The sequence below is a fragment of the Jaculus jaculus genome, chromosome 1 (genome assembly GCF_020740685.1).
Source record: "Jaculus jaculus isolate mJacJac1 chromosome 1, mJacJac1.mat.Y.cur, whole genome shotgun sequence".
Taxonomy (NCBI): domain Eukaryota; kingdom Metazoa; phylum Chordata; class Mammalia; order Rodentia; family Dipodidae; genus Jaculus; species Jaculus jaculus.
The window spans coordinates 186,158,120-186,183,351 of NC_059102.1; the positions used below are offsets into that span (position 1 = coordinate 186,158,120).

Genomic DNA, 25,232 nt, shown 5'->3' on the forward strand with positions numbered 1-25,232 from the left:
TGAAACCCCAAAAATATAAATGTATAAAGAGCTCTAAATCAACAAGAAAATGCCTATCCTTTAATATGTATAAATCTCTAATGAAACACAAATAATATTTAATCAGAAAAATGTTTATCTTCTTCAGTAATAACAACGGCTGCATTTTTTTCCACTTCCAGGTTACCAAAGTACTTTTTAGTGATTATAGGCAGCACTGAAAATTATATGACAGATACTTGTACTTTGCTAATAAGAGTGCAAATAGGTAAATGTTTAAGCAAAGGCATTTGATAACACATTTAGCTATTATACAATAGGCTAATACTTTTTGATTCAAATTCTAGAAATCAAGCCAAAATTATTAATACAAAATGTGGCCCAAGGTGTATGTTCCAAGATGGTTATTGTAGAATTATTTATAAATCTAATTTCCTAACAATTTAAATATTTGTCATTAGAGAATATGCCCTATAAAATACAATTTGTAAAAAAAAAAAAAAACAGTTTTAGGTTTTATAAAACTATCTTTATTTATTTGTTTGTGAGCAGAGAGAGAGTGAGAGAGAGAGAAAAAAAAAAGCATGAGAATGGTGTTCTAGGCCTTCTTGACACTGCAAATGGACTCCAGATACATATACCACTTCATGCATCTGACTTCACATGGGTCCCATGGAATTAAACCCAGCTGGCAGGCTTTGCAAGCAAGTGCGTTTAACAGCTGAGCTATCTTCCCAGCACTATTTTGAGGTTTTTGAGGCAAGGTCTCACTATAGCCCATGCTGACCTAGAACTCATTCAGAAGCACAGGCTGGAGTTAAACTCATGTTGATCTTTCTACCTCCACCTTCTGAGTGCTGGAATTAAAGGCATGATCCACCATACCTAGCTACAATTTGTCAAGAAACCTTTAATTGAATTTGAAAATGTTCACGGAATAACGGAAAAGGAGATTGTGTGTGTGTGTGTGTGTGTGTGTGTGTGTGTGTGTGTGTGTATGCAACACACCATCAACATTAAAAAATGCACTCATGTCATTGAAGGATAAATTCAAACAATGGATAAATTACTACTATACCCTGGCACTACAAGTAACCCAGGTATAATGAGAATGAAAATTATTCAGATTAATAATAAGACCATGGCACACTAGAATCTAGCTATTACACTTTATTAATGAAGTTTAAAACATCTTATAATGTGAACCAAGTTACTTAATTAGCTGCAAGAAATTTTCATATTTTTAAATCTTTTTTAAAAAATGTTTTTATAAGATGAGCATGGTGGTGCACACCTTTAATCCTAGCACTTGGGAGGCAGAGGTAGGAGGATTGCCACAAGTTCGAGGCCACCGTGAGACTCCATAGTGAATTCCAGGTCAGCATGGGCTAGAGGGAGAACCTACCTTGAAAAACCAAATATATATATATATATAAAAACATATATATATATATATATATATATATGTTTTTATATATGGCTGAAGAGATGGCTTGGCAGTTGAGTCATTTGCCTGTGAAGCCTAAGGATGTAGGTTCAATTCCCCAGTACCCACATAAGCCAGATGCACAAGACGACATATGCATCTTGAGTTTGTTTACAGTGGCTAGAGGCCTGGCATGCCAGTCAGCCTCTCTCTCTCTCTCTCTCTCTCTCTCATATACAAATAAAACATTTTTAAATGTTTTTATATTAAAGGGTGTGTGTGTGTGTGCGCACATACAGGCATGCCAGGGTCACTTGCTACTGGAAATGAATGACAGTCTGGCTTTAAATGGGTGGCTAGGGAATTGAGCCTATTCTGGCAGACTTAGTAAGCAAGTACCTTAACTATTGAAACATTTCCTCACCCCATATTCTTTAAATATTATCTTATAATATATGCATAAATAGTTTTATACGACTTTCATGTGATTGGAAGCAATAGAAGCCATAGTAATAATCTTTTCAAAACTACTGAATGCTTTTACAACATATCTAGCATAAATTTAGCATAAAATCACTGCATTAGCATTAATTGGGCAAGGAAAGTACTAGTATTGGAAAAAATAGTAATATTGAAAAGCTATGGGGAAGGTGAAAAATAACCTATTCTAGCTTGAGAATACATCATAATCCTATATCCCACTTATGCCAACTTTAGCCTTTGTAGTAACCAGTGAAATATTATGGAAACTTCCAGTAAATACAAAGGAAGAATATTAGTGAAAATGTACTGGAATAGCCCTACATGTGAAACTGCTGTATTTTTTGAAAGTAACTTTCAGTTTGGAACATAAAATTATTTCTAGAAAGTCACTAGTATGTCAAAATGCAAACTGAGATTACATAACTAAAATTACAATAAAATCACTAAATTTCATAGTGGATGGCATACATTTTAACAGAATTGTCTATGTATCATAATCTTTAGGATATAGTTAAGGAAGTAATCAGAAATTTTCAAACAGAATCTAAGACCATAATAAGAAAATGATATGACATGGCTAAGTATAATTGGAATGCAGTTACTTTACTATCATATATAATAAGGAAGCAAAAGAGTCATCATGTAATTATATTTATGTATTCAATTCACATTTGTATATTCATGACAAAAACAAATAGAAGATGGGTATTATGGCATACACCTTTAATCAAGCCCTTGGGAGGTAGAAGTAAGAAGATCACTGTGAGTTTGAGGCCAGCCTGGGACAGTACAAGAGTGCGAAAAGAATAAGAAAAATTATCTCTTTCTATTGGTAGTTAGAATAATAAGTATGGAAAACACTATAGAATTAGTGGTTATAAATTAACCCAATAAATAAACTAATGGGTATGGAGAAGTAGCTCAATTGGTAAGATGCTTGCCATGTAAGCAATGAGAACCTGGGTACAAATCCCAGAACCCACTAAACACAAAATCAAAAATGTAAACGTTAGTCATGATGGCAAGCATTTATAGTTCCAGGATTAGGATGGCAGAGACAGGGAAATCTCTGAGACTTGCTGGCTAGGCAGTCTAGCCCAATTGGTGAGCTACTTGCCAGTAAAAGACTGATTTTTAAAAAGATGGCTTACTGTTTAAGGTACTTGTCTGCAAAGCCAAAGGATCCAGGTTTGTTTGCCCAGTATCAACATGAAGGCAGATAGTGCGTGCATCTGAAGTTCATTCACAGAGAAAAGAAGCCCTGGCGTACCCATTCACTCTTTTTAGCTCTCTCTCTCTCTCTTCCTCTCCTCTCCCTTGCAAATTAATAAATAAAATAGATTTTTAAAATACTAATATAAAAAACTGCACATACATTCTATAATCTTGATAAATATGTTCCTCACAAGGCACAGTAAACAATTTTAAAACTACATCACATAAAACTGCACATTAGAACTGGAAAAGAAAAATCAATATATAATAGATAAATAAATTGGGATGGCTAACAACTGGAGAAAGAAGTGATGAAGAAGGACAAATGAATCTATGTAGTAGAACTAGAGTGAAAGACAGCAGTATGAATGTGTGTCACTTAATACAGATTTGCAAACAAGTAGACATTTCAGTATATAGACATATTTAATTAAAATAGAGGCCTGGGCTGGAGAGATGGCTTAGCAGTTAAGCGCTTGCCTGTGAAGCCTGTGGACCCCAGTTCGAGGCTCAATTCCCCAGGACCCATGTTAGCCAGATGCACAAGGGGGCGCACACATCTGGAGTTCGTTTGCAGTGGCTGGAAGGCCTGGCGCGCCCATTCTCCCTCTCTCTCTCTCTCTCTCTCTCTCTCTCTCTCTCTCTCTCTCTCTCTCTCTCTCTGCCTGCCTTTCTCTCTCTCTCTCAAATAAATAAATAAATAAATAAATAAATAAATAAATAAATAAATTTAAAATAGAGGCCTGTGTATAGAATAGGGTTACTATTCGTATACTGCCTAGCTTGTCTGCTGAAATAACACTAGCAGAGGAACAATACTATACACAGATCTGGCATTGACATATCATTTCCCAAGAAAAACAACTAAATTTTCTTGGAGAAGTGGCTAATTTCAGTGCTGGGACAGAAAACTATATAAAATGTAACTAGAGTATATAGGAGTTTCAAAACAGGAGGGAGAAAGGACTTAAAAAAATGAGAACATAAGTGTCAAACTAAAGGAGTTTGTAACTTATCAGCCTGGAACAATTGCAGTGCCAAAACAATCCTAGTACCGGATTTCAATTTATGATGTGAAGTATCACTATCTGTGTTGACATGAGTAACTAACCAGACCAACAGTTAAATGCAGGGCTAGGAATATTCTCCACAGCAGCATTACCTTTAGTGACAACAAGAGACTGGAATAGGTATCAGCACTGGCAAAGCTATCAGTAAGACTTTTGTGGGCAAGAACTGATCAGCAAAAGTTTAAGAAGCAGCAGAATGCGCTCTCTTAAAGACTTCTCCAAGGAACAATTAGTTACAAAGAGAAGATAGCTTTTGAGGAACCAAAGCTCTCTAGGCTAGGAGATAGAAGTATCACTGTGAGTTCAAGACCAGCCTGAAACTACATAGTGAATTCTAAGCCAGTTTGGACTACAGCGAGACCCTGTCTCTGTACCCCCAAAGAAAAAGTCAAGTTCATGAAAGACATGGAAATATTGAGAACAATTACAAACTGAAACATTCTATGGAGACATAATAGCTATATGGATATGCTACTCTGGATATAACCCTGAAAGAGAAAAAAAAAAATAAGTGAGTGACAAAATCAGTGAGATTTAAATGAGGTTTGAAGCTTGTTTAATAATATCATGACAATATCAGTTTCTTCATTTTGATAAATGAGTCATGTCATGGTGAACTAGAAATTAACACCAGGAAAAGCCTGGCAAGAATGTGTAAGAGCTATACACTAAAATATCCAATTTTTTTCTTTAAATAAAAAATTAGTTCAAATGCAAAGTGTTTCTAAGATCCATTACCTTTTCCATCATATTGATGCGTCTTAAATCTCCAAATAGTTTTGCTAATGCTAAATCTTCACACTTTTCCAATTCATGAAGCAGGGTTCCGTAAACACTCCTAATCTTTCTTTCATTCTACATAGCAGAGGAAAGTTGGAAAAGTTGTCATAATTAAAACATGTATTTATTTTCCAAGTACAGAAACTCAGAACTTTCAGATAAAGTTATGTTAAAATATAATTCTGAGTTTAAACATTGCACTATTATAGTTGTAGACAGTCAGGAACATTCTGAAAGTCTGCCAAACAATTTGATTTTATTTTTTTTTCAACATAGTACAGTTTATGTCTTAACAGTTTCATAAGGGTACAATGGAAACAACATTAAAGTCATAATTCAATGACTTTCAGTAAATTTACCTGGTTGTGTAAGCCATCATTACAATCTAATTTTATAATATTTATACCAATCCCCACAAATGTACCTGTGCATTTTACCATTTTATATTTGAGCCATGCACATAAATAGAGAACACCATATTCTTCCCATAGGTACCTGTCATTTGACAATGGCCATTACCAACATTTTAACTGAATTTCTACTAGTCCTCAAGAGGATTAGTTAAATGTATTCTGTTTTAGGTAGTGCTCCAATTGATTAAAGTAATAACCTGCTTCAGGCAATTTTCACCAAATTAGGAAATTATTTATTATTATTATTATTATTATTATTATTATTGTTGTTGTTGTTATTATTATTGGCTTTTTGAGGTATGGTCACTCTGAAGCTCAAGCTGACCTGGAATTTACTATGTTGTCTCAGAGTGGCCTCAAACTCACACTAATCCTTGTATCTCTGCCTCCCAAATACTGGGATTAAGGATGTGCACCACCATGCATGGAGGAAATTTATTATTTTATCAGGATAAAATTCTTCACTTAAAAAAATTATTCTTAAGGAAAGATTGGGCAGGCAGCGCATAGTATGCTTATAAAACTCAGACTCAGAAACTGTTCTAAATCAACAGGCTACTAACTACTATCTGGACGTGGCAAAAAAAAAAAAATTGCTTTATCAGAATACAGTGAACTCAACTAAGAAGTATACTTCCTTCCAATGTAAAAAATGAAGCCCATTCCTACCCACAGAAGATAAAGTGAGAAATAGTTTAATGATATAAAACTAAGTAGCAGAGGCTAGTTAGCCAGAAAGGAGATATAATGATATGAATTTTAACTAAAGCAAAATAAACTACATTTTCATGTCATGACAGTCATCTGAATGTGTCCAAGTACATAAGGGGAGTAACACAACTCTCAAAGTTAATTGATTTAAAATTACTTTGATGAGATATGAAATGATATTCATTTGTATAACTCATTATAGTAGTGAAAAAATAAAAGAAACTGGATTTATTTATAAAATGGATATTCATTTTTTTATTCTAAAAATTCAACAAAGTAGTTATCAAATATACCAATATGGCAAAACATGATATGTTGGTGGTCTGCTGGTGAACATAGTTGCCTTCTAATATAACACAGTAATAAGGTCATTGCATTTGAATCCTAAGAATTCAAAAAAGTTAATAAGATTATATGAAGAATTAAACTGTTCCACCATGTTCTCTCTAATGGCAACCACATCAAGTACCATATTGCTGGTGTACCTTGACAACAAAGGCATAACTTTTACTTTCAATTTAATGCATTTCTGGTCTTCATTAGTTTGTAGACAATATACCACCCAGGGCATAGGAGACAGAGTCATACTGTTTCTTTCAATCTTTGCTGTATTCGTTTGCTCATTTGGTATTTCTATTAAACAGGTTACCTATGTAAATACTTACTTCTTATCTGTAAAACACTGTAACTTGTCTAATGAGATCTTTATGGAGATCAAATACTAACCATCCATACAAAGTGCCAAGACCTATTGTCTGACAAAAGGCACTCAATATGTCATTACAATTGTATTATAACAATCACTATTATTATTCATTTGTATATTTTAAACCTACAATAGTTCTTATATGGGAGATAGAAAGGAAACAGAATCAAGTGATTGCGAAAATTATATAAAATCCTAGAAGAACATTGTTAGATATAAATTACCTTCTTGAAAAATTCTTGGGTTCTATACAAGCTTGGCATATGGTATGCATAAAGACGAAGAATGTCAGATGCTTGCCCTGAAAAAAGCACAACATCTATCTTCACTGCCCAAGATCGAATGATTAAAAAGTTGAAAAGGTGTGTTTGAAAGTGGTTCAGGGCTTCATCTGCAACTATCAGGAAATACGGACAATTCTCTTCTAAGAAAACTCTCCACTCCTCTGACAAGCATCCAGGAAATCTAGTCCAGACATCAATGGCTGTGTTCTTCTGAAGATGGAGAATTAAAGCAGTTCTCAAAGAAAGAAGTTGAGGGCAGCTGAAGTAGGCCCACTCAACATCCTGTGGAGGAAGAGAAAATGTGCATTGTTTTGAAATTATCATTTAGTATTTTTCTAATTTAGTTGGTCAACACATTATTTAAGGACATTAAATGAATGTTATATAACAGTTTTATTCTGTCATAAAGTTAAAAGTGACCTAAAACTTTTCTCTTTCAAACAAATTTATACAAATAATGGGCAAAATGTGCCATTACATGCAGTAGAAACATGCCTGTTATGGGGGAAACCAATTGCTCTCTGGATTTGAGGCCACTCCACGGAAGGGAATCCATGCCTAGTACTGAAACTCTAATAAGAAATCCAGGGCTGGAGAGATGGCGTAGCGGTTAAGCGCTTGCCGGTGAAGCCTAAGGACCCCGGTTCGAGGCTCGGTTCCCCAGGACCCACGTTAGCCAGATGCACAAGGGGGCGCACGCGTCTGGAGTTCGTTTGCAGAGGCTGGAAGCTCTGGCGCGCCCATCCTCTCTCTCTCCCTCTATCTGTCTTTCTCTCTGTCTGTCGCTCTCAAATAAATAAATAAATAATTAAAAAAAAAAAAAAAAAGAAATCCATAGCTGGGGAGGTCATAAATGTTCCGTGGAAACTACTACTGTTACTTGGCTGAATGGATATATTATGATGACCAAAGTGCCCTCTAATTACTTATTTTTATGTCTATGCATTATACTCTCACTTTTCATTAGAAAAGCTTCTCTTTTCAAGCAGTTATGACTCCTGTAGGGATTTAAAATTCATCACAGTGCTGAGAAGAAGTGACACAGGAGTGCTTAGCACTGAGACATCTTTATCCCAACTTCCAAGGCTCAGGGACCATTGTGGATGAGGTGGCAGAAAGAATGGAAGTCTCAAAGAAAAGGAAGAAGTGATTAATAAGAGGTCCCAGACACAAAGTGGCTATTATATTCATGATCACACAGTGGCTGGCACTACCTACAAAAAACCTGCATAATATGAGGGCAAAAAAAATGACAACAAAATAGAAGAGTTGGAGAGAAGAGGTTCACTGGAGAGGGGACAGGAAAAGGTGAACAAAAGAAGGTGGTGGGAGATGATTAAAATCAGGGTTCATTGTGTATATGAATGGAGGCTATCAATAAGTTTTTTAAAATTATGAAGTCAGTATTTGGAATTTAAAATACCTGTCCCTTATAAGCAAGCCCTTTGTACATTCCATTTCCAGTTTCCATTTAGTTTCCTCTCCAATCTCATTTCAAAAAGAAAAAAAAAGACAGAAAAATATGTAAAATGTAAGATGTGGGTAAAAATTCTCTCAAAGGGGGAACTCAAGTGGACCAATTCATTCAAAAAGATTATTTCAGGCTGCCATGATACTCTTTACATGAAACTAGATTGTAAGCATCACACGCAATCTCTGGCTCTTTATTCAAAATCCTCCCAGCAAGAAAAGCTCAATAGTATATTAAGAATGTGGACTGAAAAATCTTTAAACAAACATACAACCAAATCATTCTCAGCAAACTTACCCAATCACAGAAAAAAAATCGACACATAGTCTCACTCATCTGCAACACCTAACCTGAATCTGCCCAAGATGCCTTACATACCCACCAAGCACCTCATGGACTAGACAATAAGATGGATGGGAGGGCGGGGAGGGAATCAAAGGGTGGAAAACAGTAATCCGGACCCAAACGGCAATGGTACCATAAAATTCGACTTCCTAAAAGACAGACCAAATGGCTGAACCTTCACTAGACCCTTACAGGAAACACCTGAACCACAAGACACTGGAGAGGGTAGGATCAAGACTGACCTAAATCTCCTACATCTTCCCTCCCTCCCTCTCCCCTTCTCCCCTCTATCTCTCTCCTCTCTAACTCTTGTATATTAGTTATCTTTTTCCTCAATTTAATAGTGGACACTGACCTGTAACCCCCACTTCCAGCTTGGGCCTACCATCCACAATGAGCTTTTGATCAGAGAAACCTACAAGGTTTCCCAAAACAATGACAGACTTCTGTCAGAGTACTTGATGACCCACCAAAGGCCAGTGGTAAGACCCTATTGCTGAAGACTCCATACGCAGCTGATGCGTAAAATGGAATGACATGGCTGGAAGCCAGGAGAGAGTCAGTCCCCAGACAGTCAGCGTGTCTAGTGCCAGAAGGCGCTACATAGGCGACTGGGGGAAATGACCAAGATCTGTCCAAGCAACACATTGTTTAACCTAATTAGCAACAAATAACCGGATGTGATGCCCACACAAGTGCAATAGTGGTACACAGCCATGGTGAGGAATCAATTGCTCTTGATTTGGCTAACTGATCCACTCAATGATACTAGACCCTTAGCTGGAGCTGGGAAACAAGTCATAACCATACCCAAACACAAGCCCACTCTACAATATCAAGCTACCATCAATCACGGGTATAAGAGGGCCTACACCTATCAAACTGTCTATCAAAAAAGTAAGTGTTATCTCAATTTTCCGGGTGCTAACTTACTCTCCGTTGGAGAATCTGCTTCTCTTTTCCAGATAGATGCAGATCCTAAGAAGAGAGCTGCCCCAACATACCTCAAAAGGGGCCCAACTGACACTAAGGACAACTGGCGAAATAAGCAAGGGTGATGTTTTCCTGTGAACCAGATACCAGCACAAAGGGGAAGGAGATCGACGCAGAGAAAAATCAACTCCTACCAAATCAGAGAGCCAGAGCCTCAGAGGCCCCCAACACCTCAGCACTGAAGCAGACCAAAAATGAACCCAACATGGCTCAGGGAAATCTTGCGGAAGAGGGGGTGGAAAGAATGTCAGAGTTACATGTTGGGTCATGATTTGCAGAGACATTTACCATACCAATAACTGGGGGCTAACTCCACAATGCACGACCCATTTTCATTAACAAGGAGGGTCTAATGGGAGGGGGTAGATCACAGATGAGCCTAAATAATGGTACCAAACTGTCTGTATTTACTGAAAAGAAAACTAATAAATTAAATTTTTTAAAAAACTATGTTTTAATTTGTAGTCAGGGGAAAGATTTATAAAATAATTTAACAATTTTAGTTGCAGCCAAATGTGTTGGTGTTTATCTGTAAACCTACCATTTGTGAGGTAGAGGCCCAAGGATCAGGTGTTGGAGGTTAGCATCAGCTACAGGAGACCCTGTCTCAAAAAACTAATGAATAAAAATTAAAATTTTAGTTTTTGACCTCAGATCATAGAAAATTCAACTGCCCCATGTTACCTTAAAAAAAATGATGGCAAAATGTCCTCCTTTATTAGTAATATCCAAGAGGTAGTTCTCAACCACATAGAAGAAATGGAGGTGCTGTCCAGGCTTTAGTGATTTCTCAGATACACATGAGACAAGTAATGAATCTCCATCAATCAGAAAAAATTCGGATTCAACAAAATCATTGAATATGCTGGAATAACTAAAGTAAGAGTTAAAAAATTCATATTTAGATTAAATAATGTCCCAAAAGCAGCTATATATAATAACATATGATACATACTAATATGGCACATATATAATATGTGTACCTACTGAAACAGATGCAGATCTCAATGGATATACAAATGTAAAGACAAGTAGATACAAGGAAAATAGGAAGTATTGCATATAATGACACAGCTCTTTATTCATACAAAAATACTCACTCAGCACTTAGGATTTTGTGCAAAATTAAGTGTGACATTTCCTGTAAAGTAGTACATTCTTCTAAAAAAAAAAGAGAGAGAGAATGGGTTATGTTCAGTCAGTTCTTTTAAAGGGAGCTCACAGGAATTTTAGAAATAAGATTAGTAATACAATGATTATAATTCTGCTAGATCTGACTAAATTAGATTGTATAGTTGTATAAATATTTTAAATTGAAAATTACCCATTCTCACTGCTACTTGCACCTCCAAACCGAATCGACAATTATTAAAAAAAATAGCAAATATATTTCCTTTATTCTGATTCTTCTAAATGGCAGTTATTTCATGACAATGGTGTGCCTGAAAAAAAAAAACAGAAAAAATAATAAAACCTCCTTTCCACAGTCATATTCTAAACATGAGGCAACAAAAAAAAATGAGAATGAACAAATGAGTATATGTTCAGTTTTCAAGAAACAAAATCTATCAGGAAAAAACTATTATTAATCATATAATCTATCTGCATCTATAATAGAAAATTTCAAATGTGACCAAGTCAAAGAGGTGAGAAGCTTCCCTAAGTAAGTCATGCTCAAAATGAGTTCTGAAGGGTGAATAAGGAATAAACAAAACAAATAAAATGGTATCCAAGGCAACAATAGTACCAGAAACATCCCATGTAAAGACTCTGTGGCAGGAAGGAACGTGGCTGGAACTAGGTCCCTAAAAGAATCTAGCAGGGCTGGAGCAGACAGTAGAAGGAAATGATAGCTCTAGAGATGTCTTGAGAAATACACACATCAAGAGTTTGAGCAATGTCTTATGTTGCATTAACCTTCTCATTTCTGGAACAAAACTCCTGACCAGAAGCAGTTTATGGAAAGAAAGGGTTTATTTAAGGCTTGCAATTTCCAGGGGAAGCGTTATCATGGCAGAAAGAGGCTGACTCATTTCATCATACATTCACAACAGAGAGTACAAAGGGACAAAGCTCAAGATGGCTCTGAATACATGGCTGGCTAGGCTAGACTCAAGATCCACCCTCGTGACATTCCTCTACCAGCACAGCTCCACCTCTCAAAGGTTCTATCAGGTGGGGATTGAGTATGAGGCTTAATCACAAACACATGAAGCTTTGGGGGACGTTTTCCATTCAAACTACCACAGAGTCTACAAAGGTAACTGAGAAAGTACTACTAAAGAGGCAAAAGGAAAGACATTGGAAAATCTGATCATGGAAGCCAATTGCTGAGACATTGTTATATAGGATGTCAAGGCTGTTAAACATTAAATAGGTTTAGTTAGATGATCAATGACAGAGAGAGAGAAAGATAGATGATAGAGACAGATAGATGGATAGGTAGATAGATGATAGAGACATGCATGCAAGCATACATACATGGACGGATGGATGGCCCTATCAAATGACTGACAGATAAGTATAGATTTATATTCCATGATATTAAAGAACAAAAGCATACAATGACAGTACACAAAATGATAATAAATATTAAAATGATTAAGAAAGTGTGTGACTAACTGGGTGTGGTGATGCATGCCTTCAATCTCAGCACTCAGGAGGCAGAAGAGTATCACTGTGAGTTCAGAGCTACCCTGAGACTACATAGTAAATTATTCCAGGTTAGCCTGGGCTAGAGGGAAACCCTACCTCAAAAAAATAATAAGTGTGGGGGCTGGAAAGATGGCTTAGTAGGTAAGGCACATGCCTGAGAAGCCTGAGGACCCCTGTTCAATTCTCCAGGTCCCACACAAAGCCAGATACACATGGTGGTACATGTGTCTGGAGTACATTTGCAGTAGCTAGAGGCCCTGGCACTCCCATTCTTTCTCTCTTTCTCTCTCTCTTTCTCTTTCCCTTTCTCAGTCTCTAATAAATAAATAAATAAAAATAAAATCTTGGGCTGGAGGAATGGTTTAGCAGTTCAGGCATTTGCCTGCAAAGCCAAAGGACCCAGATTTGATTCCCCAAGACCTACGTTAGCCAGATGCACAAGGGGGCACATACATCTGGAGTTCATTAGCAGTGGCTGGAGGCCCTGGCGAGCCCTATCTTTCATCCTTTTCCTCTCTGTCTCTCTCCCTCTTTCTCTGTCAAATAAATAAATAAAAATAAAATATTTTAAAAATAAAATCTTTAAAAAGTAATAATAATAAGTGTGTAACTATAAAAGTGAGCAACTTTGGGTCTGAGAAGATGACTTAGCAATTAAAGGCATTTGATTTCAAAGCCTGCAATTCCAGGTTCAATTACTCAGCCACCCATACAAAACTGGATACCAAAAAGTAGTAAATGTGTCTGGAGTATCTGCAGGTGAAAAAGGCCCTAGCACATACACACACACACACACACACACACACACACACACACGAGCACAAATAAAAATTTTAAAACTTAGCAACTTTTAGCTGGGTGTGGTGGTACACGCCTTTAATCCCAGCACTCAGTAGGCAGAGGTACAAGGATCACCATGGGTTCGAGGCCACCATGAGACAACATAGTGAATTCCAGGGCAGCCTAGGCTAGAGTGAGACCCTACCTTGAAAAACAAAAACACCAAAAAATTTAGCAACTTTGAAAAAAGAAGTTTTTTCTGTGGGCTGAGACATCTAAGAAAAACTTGGAGGCAGGAGCATAAGGCATGATTCCTTATCCAGTTATTGGAGGACTGACTTGAGGTGAGGTTGGAAAGGCTAGTTTGCATGAGATTAGAAAGGAATTTAGAGAATTTTCTAAAAACAAAAGATCTCTGTTCCCCACTTGATGCAGTTCACCTCACTATGTCAGCTGGACGTTTACTTCCCATTCTGTACAAGTTCAAGTAAAGAAAGATGAACCAGTGATAACTGAGTAGGTGACAAAAAATTAGCTTCACATATGATTCAAAATAAAAGCGTGCTTCAGAGACTGGAGAAATTGCACAATGGTTTAGGAGCTAGTTTGCAAAGCCTAAAGGCCAGGGTTCTATTCCTGAGTACCAACAAAAAGCCAAATGCTGAGAGTGACTCATGCATGTGGAGTGTGGAGTTTGCAGCAGCAGGAGGCCCTGGCACATTCCTTTCTCTCTCTCTCTCTCTCTCTCTCTCTCTCTCTCTCTCTCTCTCTCTCTCTCTCTCTCTCTTCCCCTCCCTCTCGTGTGTGTGTGTGTGTGTGTGTGTGTGTGTGTGTGTGTGTGTGTGTGGTGTGTGTATGTTTCTTTCTGTCTGCAAATAAATAATATTTTTTAAAGTGCTCCAGAAAGAACAGTGTCTAGGCTGGAGAGAGAGCTCAATGAGTAAAATGCTTGCTGGGCAAGTGTTCAGATGCTCAGAGCCTATATAAAGCAAACAAAGTGGAAAGCATCTAAAATACAGCTATCCTAGATTAAAGTGGAAGGCAAAGACAGAACACTGAGCAGCTCTTGGGACAGCTGGCAGTGTTGAACAACAAGAGAAGTCAAAGTGGCAACACCTACAGTTGTCCTATGACCTCCTCACACATACCATAGTACATACATGTCCACATGACCACTCATGTATACATGTACACACAAAGATTAAAACAAGGAAAGTGTCTGCTTCTATGTGATGGTATGTTACTTCATAGGTTTCCTAATATTCAGTGCCCTACTGTGTTTGAAACTATTTTTTAGAACTGTTTTTATAAGTAACTAATTGTGTCATTTTTTAAATAGGCACACCACAGTTTATAAAACAAAATATACTTGACAACAAAACAAAAATAAATACCAACACCATCACAGTCAGTGACTTTAATATTCCACTATCGTCAATAGACAGATCATCTAAGAAGAAAATCAACAGGGAAATAATAGAGTTCAACAACACTGCAAATCAACTAGACCTAACAGATATCTACAGGACTTTCCATCCCAGTTATACATAATACACATTCTTCTCAGCATCCCATGGAATCTTCTCCAAAATAGAACATATATTAGTTCATAAAATATGACTCCATAATTTCAGGAAAATTGAACTTGCTTCCTTCATCATATAAGCTCATGATGCTTTAAAGCCAGAAATTACCAAGAGACATATCAGAAACTCCACCAACTTATGGAGACTGAACAACACACCTTTAAACCATGAATGAGTTGTGGCAGAAATCAAAAAGAAATTGTAAATTTCTAGACTTGAATGATAATGAAAACACAATCTACCGAAACTTATGTGACACAATGAAGGTAATCCTAAGGGAAAACTCATAGTGCTAAATGCCTTCATAACAAAGAAGGAGAGATCCCAAACTAATAACCTAACTGTCCAGTGAAAGGCATTGGAAAAACAAGAAGACTCCAACCCCAAGAGCTCTATACAGAAAGAAATAATCAAGATCAGAGCAGAAATTAATGATCAGGAAACTAAGAAAACAATTTTTAAAAATATGAAACAGGGCTGGAGAGATGGCTTAGCGGATAAGCGCTTGCCTGTGAAGCCTAAGGACCCCGGTTCGAGGCTCGATTCCCCAGGACCCACGTTACCAGATACACAAAGGGGCGCATGCATCTGGAGTTCGTTTGCAATTGTTGGAAGCCCTGGTGTGCCCATTCTCTCTCTATCTGCCTCTTTCTCCCTCTCTCTCTGTCACTCTCAATTAAATAAATAAAAATGAACAAAAAGTAGTTTTTAAAAAAAGATGAAACAAAGAGCTAGTTCTTTGAACTAATAAGATTGATAAACTCCTGGCCAATCTGATCAATTAAAGGAAGAAATCTCAAATTAACAAAATCAGAAACGAAAAAGGAGAGATCACAACAGACATCAATGAAATTGGAAGAATCATCAGGACATACTTCCAAAACCTCTACTCCACAAAATTGGATATCTGGAAGAAAGAGATGAATATCAAGCCACATACCACCAGCCAAAACTAAATTCAGAGTAGATGAACCTCCTAAACAAACCTGTCACATCCATCAAGATTGAAAAAATAATCAAAACCTTCCCAAAAATAAGATTCCAGGACTGGATGTCTTCTCACCTGAATTTCATCAAACCTTCATTAAAGAACTGAAACCAATTTTTCTCAAAATTTTTCACATAATTGGAGAACAGTGAATGCTCCCCAACTCCTTTTATGAAACTAGCATCACCCTAATACCAAAACAAGACAGAGATACAAGAAAACTATAGGCCTATAATACTCATGAATTTAGATGCAAGATCCTGAACAAAATCTTGCAAACCAAATTCAACAACACATTAAAAGCATTATCCACCTCAATCAAGTAGGTTTCATCCCAGAGATGCAGTGATGGTTCACCATAAGAAAATCAGTCAATGAAATATACCACGTGAATAAACTTAATCACAACAACTATGTAAACATTTCAATTGATGCAGAGAAAGCCTTTGACAAAAATACATCATCACTTCATGATCAAAATGCTGGAGAGAATAGGCAAGGACAGTTTATATCGCAACACAATAAAGGCTATATAGAAAGAACTTAAAGCACAAATAATACTTACAGGGGAAAAACTAAAGGAGTTTCCACTGAGATCAGGAACAAGACAGGGGTGCCACTGCTCTTCAACATAGTACTAGATGTCCTAGCCCAATCAATAAGACAGAAGAAATAAGTAAAAGGGATACAAACTTGAAAAGAAGAAGTTAAATTAGCCCTATTTACAGATGTCATGATCTTATACATAAGTGACCCAAAAGCCTCCATCTCAAAACTTCTAAAGTTGACTAATTCTTTCAGCAAAGTGGCAGGATGCAAAATAAACACACAAAAATCAGTAATAGCCTTTCTATATGCAAAGGACAAATATACAGAGAAAGAAATCAGAGGCTATCCCATTTTCAATAGCAAAAATTAAAAAAAAAAAATCAAATAGCCTACTCCAAAAATGGCACAGAAAACTGACTAGGGAGTTCTCAGAGGAAGAAATGCAAATGGCTAGCACATAGTTAAGAAAATGTTCAACAACCCTAACCACCAGGGAACTTCAAATTAAAACAACTATGAGATTCCATCTAACTCCAGTAAGATGACAATCATTAAAAATAGTGCTTGTCATATCAGTTTAAAAAAGTAAATAAGAAATATTTCTTGATATCTTGATAGGAAAAAATAAATGTTCAGAGGATGGAAGGGAGGGAAAGTGGTAAGGGGTTTTGGAAAGGAATCACAAAACATATATTCATATTTCTAAGGTGATCTATCTTAAAACTAGAAGTCTGTGTCCAAACAGCCGTCCATGTCATTGGGAAGGCAAAAAGACAATAATAAAGGCACCAACAAGTTGGGAATTTCACCATCTATATATCTTAAATTATAATTTTGTTTTAAAAACTAAAATGTGGGAGGTATAAATGAAGATAGTCAAAATCAGTGAAACTGATGTTGGTCCAAAAGATTTGAGGGAGCTATATAAACAGCGTGAATTTTGTAGAATGTATTTCGCAGTGATGCTGAATTGCTTTTCCCAGGTGACCATATATATAGAGTCTACTATAAATCATAAGTAATCATTATTATAACTTTACAACTACTATTTACGGTAGATTTCCACTTTTGACACAGCTTGGAAACAAAACAAAAGAATTAATGCCACCACAAAATACAAGAAAACAAGGCAAACCTCAATGGTGACAATGCCATGAAGATTATCATAATATCGCAACCAAATTGAGAGACTCAGCAAAGGGTAATTAGAAGAATGTGCACTAAGTACCTCTACTTTCACAACAGGAGGTACAAAGCTAGTATCCAATGATAATACCTCAAAACACACTAAAATATACACTAAGTGCATAATACACTTAAAGTGGTTTCTGAAATGAAGTTGTTATCCCACCTTTCTGACAAGCACTGTACATTTGGGTTACATAACAGTATATAAGGAAAGTTTCATTTCTAGATGTGACCCAGCTAATAAATAGAGAAGAATAGACAGCATATCATCTCCCAACACCTGATGCATTCACTGGTATTGGTATTTTAAGTGACTATATGACAAAAATAGAGGCACATCACTTCTCTCTTCCTCAAAAAGTCAAATTCGAATTTGGTCAAAACTCTAATAATAATTTACAAGGCATTTAGAGAACACAAACCTGTGAAATTACATAACAAGAATTAGGGAAATATCTCCACAAGATAATATGTAACTCTCACATATTTAAAAACTAGAAGGAGTCTGGAGTGGTGGGGCATGCCTTTAATCCCAGAACTTGGGAGGCAGAGGTAGGAGGATCAACATGAGTTCAAGGCCACCCTGAGACTACAGAGTGAATTCCAGGTCAGCCAGGACTAGAATGAGACTCTACCTCAAAAAAAAAAAAAAAAAAAAAAAAAAAAAAAAAAACCCTAAAAGGAAGTGAAAAAATTAAAACTGATTTAAATGGCATATTATCTCACCACGGCACTGTCCAAATTGTATTCATATTATGAGTTAAGAAGGTAGAAGAAAATTGAGGAGAGAAGACTGGTCAGAAAAAGAAACAGGGAGGAGAGGGAAGTTGGGAAGGAAAAGGAATGGAGCAGAATGTTGGAGCTACTGCTGGAAGGATTGAAACTCCTGAAAAAATGTGAGTCAAAGAAATGTCCTGTCACGGTGGGTTACCTTTAAGATGCTAAATCTGTGCCACGTTGGCACACACACCCTATAGGACCTCTTCCACTTGAGTGGCCCAGGCAGTGACTTAATGGGACAGTCTCTCAGGTGAGTGAGTTGCACTATATTGCATAAGACAGCAAGCATCATTATAGACAGAGGAAGAGTCTCCTGCTGGCTGGAAAGGCACAACCACTTTGTGAGGAGACCTACATGTTGGAATCTAATGGTTTAGACAAGAATTACCCTCAGCCAACAGCTAGCATAATAAGGGAACCTCAAATAATAACGTCTGCAAGAAAATCAATTATCCCAGGGCCTGGGAGGAGAGGACAGCCCTGGCTAACACCTTGAGTTCAGGGTAGTGAGATGCTGAAAGACAGAACTCAGTTCACCTATGCCTGGACTTCAGTCCACCGAATTTGTGAAATATAAATTCACATGGTTTAAAACCACCAAATGTGGGAAACCAATGCCTGACCCTTTCATACGATTTCATCCGAATACATTACTTACATTATTAACAGAGAAGAAACAAGGAGGCAGGAGTACTGCTGCAAGTTCAAGACAAGTCGAGACCTTAGCCACATAGGTAGATAGTACCAGACAACCTGGGACTAGGTAGAAAGGAGAGCAAAACAGAGAGGGAGGGAGAGAAGAAGGGAGAGGAGGAGGGAGGTGGGCAAGTGGGGGGAGGAAGAATCAAAGGAAAGAAGGGTAGAAAAAAGAAGGAAAGGAAGGAAGAAAGGGGAAGAGAAAACAGAGAAGGGGTGGGAGAGGCAAGGATGGGGTGGGGACTGAAAAAGTAAGGGTGCCTCGGATTCATCTTGGAGCTCTGGTGCTTATGAAGGCCGTCATTCTGCATATTGGCTTAATGGCAATGCCCAAGTTTTATGGACCATGCTGGCACCTGATGTCCCTTTGTTACCCACTAGTAGAGAAGCTGTCTGCTGAGCCTGCATTGGGCTTCAAAACCCAGCGCCCGCCCCGCGTGTCCCTTAGGTCTGCAGGCGGGCGCCTGCCCGCGCCCACCCGCCCAGCACCACCGCGGTCTGTGCATCACCGCTGCCGTCTCCGCAGGGACAGGAAGCCCCCAGGCCCTGCACTCAGGGGTCCTTTCAGCCTTGGAAGCAGACGCTGAACACCCCGCATCGGCCTCGACACACCCCTCACCTCCGCTCCACCGGTGAAGCCCCACCCTCTTGTCCGGCGGAGCCCAGACCCAAACCCCACCTGCTGCGTCCTCTGCGGAGAGAAAGCAGAGCAGAGCAGAGAGGCTGGACTGGCAGCTTCTACGCCTCCCGGCAGCCTTTTATGCCTGGGGAATAGGTTTCGGTTTCCGTTCTGCCTTGAGAAACGTTAGGTTTCAGTTTCATAGGATGAGGTATGTAGGGGAAAGCGGCTTTTACCACCTTCCTCTTCCACAGCATGTCAAAAACAAGCAGAGCGTGATGGCTCCAGTCTTTGCCGTGAGTTCAAGGCCACCCTAAAACTTCTTAATTCCAGGTCAGGCTGGGCTACAGCGAGATCCTACTTTGGAAACAACAACAAAAAAAAAAAGTAAAAAACATAGGACTAAAAAGGCCAAGGCTGTGTAATTTGGGCATAAACATAGAGGAAATTGAGGCCTAAATAAATAAATAAATAAAAACAAACTGGGGACATCTAAACAAGACAAAATGAAAGACTGTAAAAATAAAATACATCTAGCAATGTGGAGTATGAAATTCCAGTGAGATGTGCCTTCTTGTTTTCGCACTATACAAAAGAGAGATACGAGAGAGAGTGGCGGGAGGGAATGTTTATCATGGGAGAAACTCATCATTATTTGGAATTCTATTTGTAATTTTCATGGTCGAATTGAAGAAATATTAAATATTTACCTGAAAATGAAGCCTATTGGTTTCTGCCTAGATGCTGTTTGCACCTCCTTTTAACTGTTGAATCTTGAAATGTAGGTTAGACATTTGCCCCTTTATTGTCCCTGTGAGCTCAGCTTCAAGAAGCTTATAATATACTGAAATGTTAGAATTTTCTCCTTGGGAGGCTTATGTTAGGAAAGCAGTAGATTTAGGTCATTGTGAAGACCATAGAACCAGAGACTGTCTGCTAGGGAAAGAAAGATCAGAGCCCATCCTCCCTCCTCCCCAGGGCAACCAGAGCAAAGAGTCAGCTTGTTGAAGACAAAAGAGGGATTGGTGAGAAGGGGCATTGTTTATGCCCATCTGCCCATTAGTTACTTGTTTATTTGGAAATTGCAACATATTTATTAACAGTGGAGAAGGAAAACAGGTGACCCTGGAATTTAATGCACAGTGTATCTATTTAATGTATGTTGACTTCATGTTCACCATTTCACTGATAGTTTGTATAATGTCCTTCCTCCTCCCTCCTATAGAGGTCAAGGTTCTAATTCCCTGTTTAACCTGTTCATTGGCATAGCAACAAGGTAATTTGCAGCCATCTAAAGTGAAGGACATACAATAGGGAACTTATCCTGCAATGGACAAATGGACCCACAACAATATAATTTGAAGGAGGCAGGGATCCAAAAAGGATATGTGATAAGAGAAGTAGAGCAAGTGACAGACTGAAGATGAAGGAAGGGTGGAAAGCTGAAGGGTGCAGAGGTTGTCTACAACGTAAGGACACAGTCTGCTAGAGCTTCTAAAAGCCACCCCTGACAGCGCCTTGACTTCAGCCCAGTGGAACTGATCTTCAGAGCTGTGTAAAGAATAAATTTGCCTTCTGTTAAGCCACCAAGTTGGTGATAATTTGTTACGGAAGCTATAGAAAGTGCACTACTGAAAGCTAATGTCAAAGGAAACTAATGACATATTTACTAGAAGCTACAGATGTTTAGGCAGGAATTTGGCTTAGAGGCCTAGGGAAGGAAGATCTAACCTCCAGCTGCCCTGGTAACATAAGAAAGGGAAAGATCACAATTGTTCCGCCATTCAATTTTATTTTCTCTAATATTGATTAACTTATTCTAAGAGAAAGAGAGAGAGAATGGGCGTGCCAGAGTCTGCTGTTACTGCAAAGGAACTCCATACAGATGCGCCACTTTGTTCATTTGGCTTTACATAGGTACTAATGAATTGAATCTGAAACATGGCTTTGCAAGCAAGTGCTTTTAACCATTGAGCCACTTCTCTGGGATTTTAAACACCATATGAAAAGAAGGAAGATGGAAATATTGGGGCTTTTGTTGAAGGGAAGCTAATTTGAGTCACACCTGGTCTTGGATGGGGACATGACTCTCTAAAGGACCCAAAACACAAGACTATGGTTCCTTCAGTAATCCAACTGAACCGATTGATCACCTGGTCAAGAGACCACACCTCACCTATAGATATGGAAATGATATGAGAATCTGAGGTATATTTTAAAGCAGCAGAGCCATTCACGGATTTTAGTTGGGATTAACTCAGGGGTTAGGGTGCTAGACCATCAGTCACACAAAATTTCCACTGAGTCAGTGGCTTCTAGGTTCTTATGAATTTGATGAATAAAATTCAAAGACCATAATGAGTGAAGTTTAACAAGATCCTTTGTGTGTGTGTGTGTGTGTGTGTGTGTGTGTGTGTGTGTGTGTGTGTGTTTATTTTATTGCCAAATTTAAGAGAAGGGAAGAAGGCAGAATTCCTTCTGTAAGGTAGGAGGGAGTCCCAGGGCATGAGAAAGACTACCATGGGAACTCTGGTTGAGGTTTTTCATGGGAATTTCCTGGATAGGGGCTGAACTGGTCAGTCTAGTTCCAGTGCCAAATATCCAAGCACTTCCAGGAAGGTGTATCAATTCCAGGACTCCTCATCCTTCAGAAAAGAGAGGAATCCCATTTACATTCTTAATGAACAGTTGTTTTCTTTTATAATTACTATTATTATTGTCTATATGATTTAACATGGTTGCTTTGGCTTTTAATTCCTTCAGCTTTTTCAGATGAGAACTCAGTAATCCTTGACTCATCCTTCTTTTCCATCTTGCCTTAGTCGGCCTTGTTACTACAACAACGTGTCACAGCCTGGGTCACTTATAAAGTAGAGAAACTGATTCCTCGTAGTTTTAGAGACCAAGAAGCATCTGGAGAAGGATCTTCATGGCAAAGATACACACGTGCAGAGGGAGAGATAGAGAGGGAGGGAGGGAGGAATATAGAAAGGGCAAGAGGGCCATCTCACAGCCTCTTTTGTTATTAATCCATTTGTGAGGATGGAGCTGCTTCTGGATTTATTTTTTTTTTAATTTTTTTTATTTATTTGAGAGAGACAGACGCACAGAGAGAAAGACAGATAGAGGGAGAGAGAGAGAATGGGCGCGCCAGGGCTTCCAGCCTCTGCAAATGAACTCCAGACGCGTGCGCCCCCTTGTGCATCTGGCTAACGTGAGACCTGGGGAACCGAGCCTCGAACCGGGGTCCTTAGGCTTCACAGGCAAGCGCTTAACCGCTAAGCAATCTCTCCAGCCCTGCTTCTGGATTTATTAAGGTCAGAGACTTAACGTCAAGAACCCCACCAAATCAGTCTCCTTCACCAAAGTAGATATAACAATTAAAACAGTCAATAAAGAAACTCAAAAATGGAAGATTTATTCAATGTGGCCATATGGGGAAAACAAAGAGGTCAGTGACCAACCCTAGTCCAATCCCCAGGTTTAAATAGAAACCAAGAGGAATGCATCACTAAGAGATCCTAGCCAAGGTGTGGTCCCACCCAACCCATTGTGTCCTCTCTAGCTTCCACGGGTTGTTTTCCCTGAGGTAATTTCCTCTGCTGACCAGCATCAGGCTTCACCCTTTTCTTTAACTAGCATGAGATGCCTTGGAGAAATTCTGGAGGTTTTGTAGGGGAGGGTTAGAGTCATTGTTTCAGTAGTACGATAACGCAAGTATGAAGGTAGTAGTATGAAGGGCATAAGAGTCTTAAAATATGTTTCCAGGCTGGTTACAGATCCTTTATCACCTGAACAAGCACACTCATTAGAAACCATTGCACAACACTATTGCACTGGGAATTGTGTTTTCAGCACATTAACCTGGGAAATAATCATTCCACAGTACACCCAAAGGCACAGAAGCTTGAGATTGGTTTGGTTTTTTTCCACCTCCACTATCTTCTGTTTCAAGATTAGAACTCTGGGAAGAATCAGATCTTCAGAATGATTTAGGAGACCCCCAGGCTTACAAAACCCAAACTTTGAGTCTTTTCCAAGTTATAAAAGAATTGAAAAAACGTGGTCTTAGAGAATAGTAAATTTATTTAGGGAGAGTTAAGCTAAGAGGGAAAAAATAAAATAAAAAACAAGAAAGCCACCAAACCAAAGGAAGTCCCCTCCTTCCAAGAAGGGAGGGAATGGAGAAAATATCATTTAGAGGTTTGGATCCAGTTCTTTTATAAATTAGGCATCAAATTAGGACGAGCCCCATTGACAGGTTCAAGTGTGAAGAAGGCCCCAGATTGCCTGATGTGGTTCAGAAAGGGAATAGCCACAGAGACTAAGCCCAAGAGAAGCTAAGAAAGAACCTAGAACTGCTGCTGCCTATAGCCATCTTGGATGAGCTTGAATCAGATTGGAGTTCTAGTCCAGCCAGTGCAGAGTGACTTCTCTCTCTTTGGGCCTGTCCCTAGCTAAATACTTACAAGACAATGCTCCTAATCCATGTCACTCCTATGCCCTACACTTTGTCCAGAAGTTTTATATCACTCTGTCCTGCACATTAGCCTCTTAAGATTCCTGAATATTGGTCTTGTCAGGGTGAACTCTCTGAGCCAACACATCACCTTTCCTTGATCTAACATCCTCAACTATTTGAGCCTTACTGCCTTTCAACTTTTTGACACAAAACACCCAGCTCTCCCCTCAAAGAGAAGAAGAGGTAGTTTATTCTATAACTAAATATGAGTGACACAGATTTAGGTTCCCACAAGTTCCATGTTCCAAAGCGTTAATAAGTTCATGAAAGTTTTATAGTTATAGAACAAAAGAAAGCCACAAACCAAGGACCTTTTCAAATTCATTGGTGGAAACATCAGAAGGACTGGCTATAGTAAAGTCTGAGGAAATCTCTGCTACGTGCTTCAGATGTTATCTGATGACATTCTTAGCCTTTGGGTTAGAGGAACTTGGCTTCCAAAAGGGTTTCATCTTGTGAACTGATAATCAATCACAAGGTCAGACACAAAGGTGGGAAATAAATGGCTATTAAGGTATAAAGGTAACCCCAGGTAATTTGGCTCTGATCCTACAATATTCCATCTCTCCATGACTATGGATTGCTCTCAGTCTACTCAGCCTTGTCTAGAGTAGAGATAGTGCTTGAGGGGGCAGTTTAGCGCATATTCTACACTTATTTGGAGTTTCATTAGCCTGCAGAAAGCCTGTACCTGTACACTGAGGAAAAAGACACAGGTTCTATTTCATCAGGCTGTCCCTAAGCCTATGAGCAAGTGAGAACAGAGAGTATCAGGTTCAGTAGAGGCCAGTATGTGAGCAAGAAATGTCATTTAATGATGGGCTGAGGAAAAGTCATATTTATTTGAGGTGGCCATACGTAAGTTCTAAAGACTTTCGGAAGGCATGAGAGGAGGTTGTCAAATTTATTAGATGTGAGGGACTTTTCTGAAAGCTCAGACTGGAGGCCCCACTGGCTTCAATTTGGTTGGCTTTCATAACATATTCCTAGAGA

At 38.4% G+C, this 25,232-nt stretch overlaps 1 protein-coding gene across 1 annotated transcript in view; it reads right to left on the reverse strand.

Annotated features, from left to right (window-relative positions):
• Ddx60 (DExD/H-box helicase 60) overlaps positions 1-19,818 on the reverse strand; it is a 101,708-nt gene extending 81,890 nt beyond the window's left edge. Inside the window, exons 1-6 of the mRNA XM_012948492.2 lie at positions 19,778-19,818; positions 11,201-11,318; positions 10,977-11,037; positions 10,561-10,750; positions 7,008-7,349; positions 4,912-5,028 (exon numbers count right to left, since the gene is read on the reverse strand). Of these exons, the coding sequence (XP_012803946.2) occupies positions 4,912-5,028; positions 7,008-7,349; positions 10,561-10,750; positions 10,977-11,037; positions 11,201-11,204 (714 nt within the window). The 5' untranslated portion in view covers positions 11,205-11,318; positions 19,778-19,818. The remainder of the gene's footprint in view (positions 1-4,911; positions 5,029-7,007; positions 7,350-10,560; positions 10,751-10,976; positions 11,038-11,200; positions 11,319-19,777) is intronic.
• Positions 19,819-25,232: the final 5,414 nt, after the last annotated feature.